Here is an 11,032-nt window from a genome sequence, read left to right on the forward strand (position 1 = left end):
TGTTGGGGACAAGGAGTTCTTGGGAACCCACAAGAGATAGACGAAATCAAAAAGTCGGGAGTTGGTACAGGTGCACGCAATCCAAGAGGGCTTTGAAGAATTACAGTTAGGAGGTCAGAAAGTATGTGTATTGGCCAAGTATGGCAGCACTATAAGTGATTTGTTTATAGTGGATTCATACTAATTTGAGCTCGGAGTTTTTAATTCCGTAAGGGGTTTTCTTCGTCAACAAATATTTTTAATTTTTGAATAAATTATTGTTTCCTCCTTCAGCTATATTGTCAATTAAAATTGCTCTTCATTGTTTTTATCCTTAGAATTTTTGTTTTGTATAAAATCTACCAAACCACAGTAAAATATTGATTCTTCATATCGCCATATATCAATCTAACTACAAACTTTAAACATTTCTAATCACGTAGTATGATATCGTACCACACATATAGGTAGTGGCATGCGTACATTTATATTTACCATACAAATTTTAATATGAGAACATTTAAATTATGAATTAATCTACTCGGGTAGGAAAATGGGACAGGGAAAATTGACAAGGATAATATAGCAGATTCTGTTTTATCTGTTATTTTATTTTTTGAACATCCATCTTCCAATGAATGAATCACAAGTGTTGTTGATCACTGACCTGTCAAATTTCCCTGTCAATATAGCATGGCTGTTAAATTGTATAACAATAGCATTTTTGAAATCACATTCTCTAAAAATTTAAGACACTTTATAATATAATTGGAATTTAAATGCCACAAATATACACAATTTTGAAATGAAGTGGGAATGGTGGTCAATAAAAGTTCGGGAAGGTGAACATGTATTGGGATAGAAGATTGTCTTGCCATGCATGTGCCATCACACCACCCCCACATTTACATCAATACATTCAAAGGTTTAGAGAGACGAACTACAGTAATACTTTAGAAAAATTGTAACAGTAGTCCCAAACCTTTCAATTTTTTTGCAAACTTTACCCTAACCTTCACTTTGTGTCATCCAGTCCCGAACCTTTCAAAAATATGCACCGGGGTTCCCATCCATTTGACAGTTAGTTGACCAATAAAAATGGACTTTGGCCTATTTTGATCAAATTGAAAGGGATAAAATGGTAACTTTACTATATTTAACCATAAAATAATTTTAAAATTAAATTTTAAAAAATTAAAAAATAATGGAAAATGAAACTCATTTCTTCACCTCACCCCCTATCCTACCCAAATTGAAACCCAAAAAACCACCGCCCCTCGCTCCACCACTCCCATCCCCATCCCTACGCCTACCCTACTGGTTGAATTTGGGACTCTGCTCCGATCCTTTCCACTAGGAGATAGAGTCTCAGTAAGTTAATATGTATGGGAAGGTGGATTTGGTGCTCAACTTGATGGGTTGGAAGAGGTGAATTCGGTGCTCATATCGAACGTGTTCTTTGACGCAACGAAGATGGAGGCGTTGTCGAAGGCTCTGAAACGAAGGTTATGCGGGAAAGGCTCTGAGATAGTTGGCGAGGGTTTGAAATCATTGAATTGGCGACTTAGCATGGGGATGGTTTTTCTGATAACTCAACGCGTGCAAATTCGGAGGTTTTCACCATTTTCAACTGGTTCCAGTTAATCAATTAACTGACGGTGAAAAATCGTTGCCAATTTTTCTCCGAAAGACATACAAATAATTCAAATATTTGCTTCTGCTAATTGATTTTTAGGTTTCATTCTGTAATTTTTTGGTAATATTACTCCTGGTGTTGTTTGAGATTGGCTGTGGTGGCAGTGGCAACAAAGGCAAGTAGTTTTTCCAATTTCAATTTTGGTGGGATAGGGATGAAATGGGATGGGGTGGGGTAAAGAAGATGAGTTTCATTTTCTATTGTTTTTAATTTTTTTAAAATTAATTTTTAAATAATTTTATGGTTAATATAGTAAAGTTATAATTTTATCCCTTTCAATTTGGTCAAAATAGGTCAAAGTCCACTCTCTTGGTCAACTAACAGTCAAATTCCATCCATTTGGACGCCGGGTGCATATTTTTGAAAGTTTCGGGACTATGGATGGCACAAAATAAATGTTATGATAAAGTTTGCAAAAAAATGAAATGTTAGGGACCGCTACTGCAATTTTCCCTAATACTTTTGGATACATTGAAATTTAAAACATGAAAAACGTATGTTTAATGGCTACTTGTCTACAGAACTATAATTACTTTTACGCCTCCATGTGTGTGTGTATATAATGATGTGGCAGTCCACTTATTCCATACATCTCATGTTGATCACGTTACTAAACACAGTGCGAAGTAGGGATGTAAGCGAGTTAAACCGACTAGCGAGTTGAAACTTGAAGGTTGGGGTCGGGCTCGGCACGGATGAAAATGACTCGAACTTTTTTGGCCTCTTGCTCGGCCGGAAAAGTTCAGCCCTTCGGTTCGGGCCTAGCCGAGCATGTTCTTTTTTTTTTTAATTTGTTGTATTCTAAAAAAAATTTAAACAAATTAAAATATGTGCAATTTATATAAATTGTAGATTAAATAAAAGTTACATCATGTACACGAAATTAAAATTGCACATATAAATTAAAATTTCGTGTAAATTTTTTTTTTAAACAGATAAATTAAAAATTAAAAACTATTTTTGGCAGTTATAGTTGCCTAAAACAGGCAGTTGAATAGCTGCCTCAAGATAATAATTTCAATTACACAACAGCTTGTGCAGGTAGATAGGCAGCTATTAGCTACCTGTTTAAGCCGCCTGTTGCTTAGAGATAGCTGCAGCTGCCTGCAACATTACCATATCTACAATGTGCACTCCAGACAAATTGGAATCATATAAGGACAACATGTGCACCCCCCAAGCAAATTGTCATACAAGGACAGTAATGTGCAACCCCACAGAAATTGGAATAAGGACTAATCTTTATAAGGACATATAGCTACGGTTGTCAAGATCTTTGGTTCAATCTTTACACACAAGTTACTCTCATAACAATTTTGTTTTACAAAAAAATTATTAGTTTATATTTATATAGAATATTTATTATATCACACAAAACAATTGGTTTTTATGAATAACAAACTTATTTCATTTGAAGGAAAACGAAATAACAAAAACAACACCCAAATTCTAATTTTTCTAATTGATAAGAATATTGAACAATTAACAGACCACTACATCAATATACAATCATTATATTTCGATTCATATTTAACAAATGATAAAAAAGTAAAACATTTTGGTTCTCCAACCATTTCGTTTCATTTTAATTGACAACCAATTCGATTCCAAATACAATACCTTTTTTTAAAAAATATATATATATATTATTTATTATAGTTAAAAAATACATGTGACTAAATATTATCCTGCTTAGTGGCAAAAATACAGAGAAATTAAATTAACATATTATAATGAGGCATTCTAGAGAGGACATAAGAGTGATCCAAGTTTTGGTTCATAAACTATTATGTGACTTGTTAGGGCGAAAGAAAGATTTAAATGCCTATGAAAGTCAAAGTTCACATTGTTCCATCCTAGTTGGATAATTTTACTGATATGGATATTGAATTTAGTAGACTAAATTAACTGTTAAGGAAATAATCGTGGCCATTTAATATTATTTAGGAACTAATTAAAGTGATTTTATAATTTGAAAATTTAATTGGTCCATTGAGAAGTAACCGTTTCTTAACTACACACTTTGATGGAAAGTGAATAGTTTTGAGGCTCATTTAAAAATTGCCTCTATCTGTCCATAAATAATTGTCCTACATTACCTGTGACATATGCTCTGCTCAATAATTATATAGGACGGATAATTCAACACGTAATTAGTACTTTAAAAATTTCATGAGTTCCACTTTAAATTTACTCAACGAATTTCTTTCTCTCATGTTTTCATAAACCTTACTCATACGTAAACGGATATATTTAAGACAAAATTATAATAAATAATTTTTTATTTATTTTATGAAATTTTAAACAATTATTTCTTATTTTGGGATATAAACACTATTTATAGACACAGGTTTACCTTAGTTTAACCAAACCAATTATTTCTTATTCTGGGATATAGGAATTTAAAAATAATAATAATAATAATCTTAGTTAATCCCCGTCAATTTTTTCTTGTTTTGGGATATAAACCATTTTTTTTAAAGGAGAAACCAAATGGAGGAGTAGGTAATTGTGCAAATATGTTCGGGTTTTCCTTTCTTGACAATCCTCCTAGTTGATAGTGATAACATTTTTCATGTAAAGAATTTATGAGGGGTCAATCTCTATTGCTTTTTTGGAGATTAAAATGTGCTTTAAAGAAGTGAAGTTTAATGTCATTATTTGCTATAATAAATTCAATTGAATTATTTATTTTTTTTTAAAATTGTTATATATCAATTCTATCTTTTCAGTATTGTGTTGTTTGTTTTCATTTCTTGTCTCTCGTATATTTAACATGTATTTAATACTTTAAAATTTTCATTAGTTTCATTCTAAATATACTCAACTAATTTCTCTCTCTCTCTAGTGTTTGAAAACATTAGTTTCACGTGAATGGATATATGAAAAAAAAAATTATAATAAATAAATTTTTATTTATTTTATAATAACTTAAGCTTTTATATAATTAAGGTGATTCAAGGTCACCATTACACGGCAAGTAAGTTTATTGTGATGCTATTCAAGTTAAAATAAAACTATTGTTCTAAAATAATAGGGAGAAAAGATCTTAGTAGAATTAAACCACACCAATTATATCTTATTTTGGGATATAACCAATTTTCGTAGGAATTTAAATAACAATTCTTAGTTAATCAACATCAATTACTTCTTTTATCGGGATATAAACCATTTTTATCCGGGAAATCAAAGGGTGAATTGGGTAAATGTGTTCAGATTTTTCTCCCCGACAATCCTCCAAGTAGTTTTTCAGTGAGAGTTGAGAACTCTGAATGCACAATGTTTTGTGAAATAAATGAGGTTCGATCCAACTAACACTCAGAGGGGTGTATAGATGTAATATGCGAAAATAAAACTAAACAAACTATAACATGAAACAAGTCACAAATTATTACATTTAGGTAAAATTTAATTAAATTAAACCCTAAAAGTTAATCAAACATATAGATCAACTCAGTAAAGAAAATCAACAAGAGATTTGTTTACAAAGGAAAATCCTTTGAAAAACTCTTCAAAAGATAAAAAAAAAAAAAAAATAAATCTCCGAACATTCCTTCCCAATAAAAGATTTACTAGAAATGATTTGACTAGCAGTCTAGGAAATTATTAAACCGTCGCGTTTAATAGTGATTGAATCGGAGCAAACTAGGTTTCAATATATGAGTTCTATCAAAGGAGTCGAAAATCGAGTGATATATGAAGTAAGTTAACTAATTAGCATGCTGTATTTACTTAAGTATCTTCGGAGATTAGTCATTTACATTAATAGTAGAGTTCTTATATGTTTAAATTTCTCTATGTACGGCCTTTGCAATCTTCGCTCAATCGTAGATACAATAAAATGGAAAAATTGTTAATGTATCCACATCTTCCCTTAATTCCAAAGAAAACATTAATTACTGCCTACTAAATATGACTTTATTTGTTATATAGCAAAAGTAGTGCTAAAGCATTAGTCTATATAATAAATAATTTTTTTATTTATTTTATGAAATTTTAAACAATTATTTCTTATTTTGGGATATAAACACTTTTTATAGACACAGGTTTACCTTAGTTTAACCAAACCAAACCAATTATTTCTTTCTCGCTTCATTATTGCCTTATTCTACATCATAAAACTTCTGTCGAGGTGATTGAAGAAATCAACTCTTGGATCAACTACTTCTAAGAACAAAAAAATTATCTCAAGTACACTTGAGAAGACTGCTCTTGCTGAGCACTCAAATGATATTCATAATTTGCAGCAAAAGATAAATGAAAATGTAGGTCCATTACTTCTATAATCACCGAAGATGGAGGTTCAGTGCTGGCATTCCAAAACATCATCCTTGGAAGTTATAATCAGATTTTGAAGTCAATCTGTATTTTCCAATGAGTATTTTCTTACCATGGATGCATTTATATATTTCGGTAATATGATATCTATTATGGCTATTTAAAAATCCCCTTTTTGTTTCTTTACATTTTTCTTCCATACTACTTACAAGTGCACCATGCCTGTAATGCGGGAATACTAGGAAATGTTTCAGATAGCTATTTAATAAGAAAAATGTTTGAAGTGCTGATACTGATTCATACGAGGAAGATCAGAGTAGTTTGCAACATGGATCCATTATCGAAAATAGTCTGGAAGTTCATTTTGTTGGGGAATTTTAAAACAAATTGGCGAAGAACAAAAAGAAAGAAAAACATCTGGTAACAATTGCATGCATTTTGCAAATAACATATTCATTTATCCAAGCAAAGGTGCCAGGTTGATTCAAATTACCACAATGAGCAGGTCAATGACATTTAACTAACCTACAACTTAGACTTTGTCCTAACAGTAAAACATAACACAAGCAGTCTATGCAAACTTCCTGTAGACAACAGCACCGCCCAAACCCAGGTCCTCATAGCATTCCAGATTGACTGAGTAACCCTTTAGGTCGTAAGAGTAAATGTTATCAAACAACATTTCACCAATGTCAGCATGCACGGCAATGGAAAACTCCTTAGGATGGAAGCATGCCAAAACCCTCTCAATCAGCTGGCTCAGATTCACCTCTTTCAAATTGTAACCAGCTACTTCAAAGCTGGCATAACTAAAACCATCCTCCGGAGTAACATGAATATTGGAAATTGCAGCCTCTTCAATGGAATTCATGGAATAACCACAGGACTCAAATTGAAAATCACATATTTCAGACTTAGGAAGAATCTTTCTTATGCCAGATGAATTGGTCATCAAAGCTGCAGAGCTCGAGTCACTCTTGTAAAACATAGAAGCCATCGCCCTGTCAAGACCAGTCATAACTTAATATAATTTAGTTCTAAATTAGATTAATATATTGTGGTTTATGATAATTTAGTTTAATGTGTAATTAACTAATATTATAAACCAGTATGAGAAAACCCGGTATCATTCCACCAACATAATTTTCAACAAACTTAAAACATATTGTATACATATTGTTAGTAAATAAATTGTTTATTTTATTCTATTAAAATAAACAATTTGTTTATTAGAAACTAGTATTTGTTTCATTTTCAGAAATGGTTACCGAACCAACCAACATGGATGTGACCCAAATTGCTCCTGCTGAAAATTAGGCTGTGGGCTCTACTGTAGCTCAAGGGCCAAGCTCTGTTATGGCACAAATTGTGGCTAAATTGCCAAGTCATGTTATGAGTCAAACTATGGCTCCAACTGTGCAGGTTAATCATGGAGAAAAATCGGAGAAATTCAATAGCTTGAATTTCAAGAGGTGGCAGCAGAAAATGCTATTTTATCTGACCACCTTGAATCTTGCGAGATTCTTGACTGAGACTACTCCAAAACTCAATGAGGGTAAAGGAAATGTGCAAGCAGTTAGTGCACTTGATGCGTGGAAGCATTCGGACTTCTTGTGCCGAAACTATATTATAAACAGGTTAGCAGATTCGCTGTACAATGTGTATAGTACTATGAAAACCACTAAGGAGCTGTGGTAGTCTTTGGACCGGAAATATAAAACTGAGGATGCCGAAGCTAAAAAATTCATTGTCGGCGAGATCCTAGACTATAAGATGGTGGACTCCGAAACAGTTATTAGTCAAATGCATAACTCTAAATTTTTTTTTTACAGGGGGGGGGGGGGGGTGGACTGGGCTGTAGCACCCCCACCCCCAGGTGCAAGAATTTTTTTTAAGGTATTTTTTATTTTTTTTGGGGTAAACAAATCAATTTTTTATGTGTAAAATTTTTTTCCCACGTAGTAACCCAGTTTGAAATTTTGTAGCCCGGTCGTGGATCCAATCTTGAATCCGTCCCTGCTTATAATGCTTGTTTCATATCCCTTTCACCATATTACTAGTCAATATCCATTTCATCATAAAAACGTGGATGGATGACTAGGAAGCTACCGACATGTACAAAATTTCGAGAAGCTACTACAATCTTCACGACAATGTAAGCTATCAAAGGTGGTGTAAGATATCTAAAATGATGAATATGTACCACAATATGGGGCAAGAAAAAGCTTCCAATTAATTATAATACAATAGCCTGCATTGTCCACTTTTAATTTTTGAATAAATTACTGTTTTCTCCTTCGGCCATATTGTCCATTAAAGTTGCTCTTCATTGTTTTTATCCTTTGTTTTATATAAAATCTACCAAACCACAGTAAAATATTGTTTCTTCAAATCACCATTTATCAATCTAATTACAAACTTTAAACATTTCTAATCACGAAGTATGATATGCATACATTTATATTTACCTTACAAAATTTAACATGAGAACGTTTAAATTATACAATAATATCATTTTTTTGAACTAAAAATTCTAAAAAATTATAATACAAATGGAATTTAAATGCCATATATACACACAATTTTGAAATGAAGTTGGAATCGTGGTCAATAAAAGTTTGGGAAGGTGAACACGTATTGGGATAGAAGATCATCCTGCCATGCACGCGGCATCACATCACTCCCACGTTTACATTAGTACGCTAATACTCCCACATGACGTTAAAATTTAAAACATGAAAAAGGTATGTTGAATAACTACTTGTCTGCGGAACATAGTGCCAACTAGGGATGTCAACGAATTAAGCCGACTCGCAAGTTAGAACTCGAAAGTTGGGGTTAGGCTCAGTACGAATGAAAATGATTCGGACTTTTTTGGCCTCTAGCTAAGTCCGAAAATTGAAGCCTGGTTCGGGCTTTCGGCTCGAGCCTAGCCAGGTAGGCTCTTTCTTTAATTCGTTGTATTCTAAAAATTTTTTAAACAAATTAAAATATGTGCAATTTATATAAATTGTATATTAAATAAAAGTTACAACTCAACGTATGCGAAATTAAAATTGCACATATAAATTAAAATTTCGTGTAAATTTTTTTTTTAACAAATAAATTTAAATTTTAAAAATATTTTTGGCAGCTCTAGCTGCTTAAAACAGGCTACATAGCTGCCTGAAGATCATATAAGGACATATAGCTACGGTTGTCAAGATCTTTGTGGTTTAATCTTTATACACAAGTTAATTACTCTCATATCAATTTTGTTTTACAAAAAAAATTATTAGTTTATATTTATATGGAATATTTATTATCTCACAAAAAACAATTGGTTATTATGAATAACAAACTTATTTCATTTGCAGGAAAATGATATAACAAAAACAACACAAACTCTAATTTTTCTAATTGATGAAAATATTGAACATTTAACAGACTACTACATCAATATACAATCATTACATTTAACAAATGATAAAAAAAAAAGTAAAACATTTTGGTTCTCCACCCATTTTATTTCATTTTAATTGACAACCAATTCAATTCCAAATAAAATACCTATATATATTGTATGTTAATCATCGTTTAAAAAATACATGTGACTCGACATTATCCTGCTTAATGGCAAAAATACAGACAAATTAAATTAACATATTATAATGAGGCATTATAAAGAGGACATAAGAGTGATCCAAGTTTTGGTTCATAAACTATTATGTGACTTGTAAGGGTAAAAGAAAGATTTAAATGCCTATGAAAGTCAAAGTTCACATTGTTCCATCCTAGTTGGATAGCTTTACTGACATGGATATTGAATTTAGTTGACTAAATTAACTGTTAAGGAAATAGTAGTGGCCATTTAATATTATTTAGGAACTAATTAAAGTGATTTTATAATTTGAAAATTTAATTGGTCCATTGAGATGTAACCGTTTCTTAACTACACACTTTGATGGAAAGTGAATAGTCTTGAGGCTCATTTAAAAATTGCCTCTATCTGTCCATAAATAACTGTCCGACATTACCTGTGACATAAGTTCTGCTCAATAATTATATAGGATGGATAATTCAACACGTATTTAGTACTTTAAAAATTTCATGAGTTCCACCTTAAATTTACTCAACTAATTTCTTTCTCTGATGTTTTCATAAACCTTACTCATACGTAAACGGATATATTCAAGACAAAGTTATAATTAAAAAAAATATATATTTATTTTATGAAAATTTAAACAATTATTTCTTATTTTGAGATATAAACACTTTTTATAGACATACGTTTACCTTAGTTAAACCAAAACAATTATTTTTTATTTTGGGATATAGGAATTAAAAAAGAAAAAAAAATCTTAGTTAATCCCCGTCAAATTTTTCTTATTTTGGGATATAAACCATTTTTAAAGTAGAAACCAAAAGGGGGAGTAGGTAATTGTGCAAAAATGTGCTGTTTTTCTTTCTTGACAATCCTCCTAGTTGATAGTGATAACATTTTTCATGTAAAGAATTTATGAGGGGTCAATCTCTATTGCTTTGTGTGGAATTGTCCTGCCATGCATGCCATCACCCCCACATTTACAAAAGTACATTCAAAGATTTAGACAGACAAAAATCCTTTTGTAACATAAATGGTTCGATGTTATACTTTCAATTGTGAACTTGAAATGTAATATTTCAATAAAGAATCCTATGTTATTTTTAAATCATTATTATTATCATGTAGGTGTATATAATGCTTTTTAGTTGAAAATATTCATGTTCTTTTTTTCTTTTTGGCTTTTGGAGATAAGATGAGCTGATGTTTCCTATGTTTACCTTTTTAGTAAAAAAAAAAAAGAAAGAAAGAAACATATTATGATACTAATAAGTACTTGTTTGGTAGGGATTTTGATAATTAATTTTTTGACCGTTAGAAATAAAGTGGGTCTCATCTATAAGAGAAAAATTCAAAAATAACGCTAGAATAGTTAAATAACAATAAAAAAATTGATTTTAATTGATTTAAAATCTGTACCAAACAAGTTCTAAGATAATACACTTAATTAAGTTGTCATAAACTTTGTATACATTATGAAATGGAAATTAAACTCA

General features: G+C 31.2%; 1 protein-coding gene across 1 annotated transcript; it reads right to left on the reverse strand.

Moving 5' to 3' along the window:
* Positions 1–6,450: 6,450 nt before the first annotated feature.
* On the reverse strand, positions 6,451–6,971 carry LOC111408246 (S-adenosylmethionine decarboxylase proenzyme-like). The gene has a single exon (XM_023038032.1). The coding sequence runs from the start codon at positions 6,969–6,971 to the stop codon at positions 6,525–6,527; it is 447 nt and encodes a 148-aa protein (XP_022893800.1). The 3' UTR covers positions 6,451–6,524.
* Positions 6,972–11,032: the final 4,061 nt, after the last annotated feature.

Source organism: Olea europaea, chromosome 13 (assembly GCF_002742605.1).
Source record: "Olea europaea var. sylvestris chromosome 13, O_europaea_v1, whole genome shotgun sequence".
Taxonomy (NCBI): Eukaryota; Viridiplantae; Streptophyta; class Magnoliopsida; order Lamiales; family Oleaceae; genus Olea; species Olea europaea.

Coding starts and splice junctions, on each gene's coding strand:
- LOC111408246 (XM_023038032.1), bottom strand. CDS start 6,971: ATGACTGGTCTTGACAGGGCGATGGCTTCTATGTTTTACAAGAGTGAC.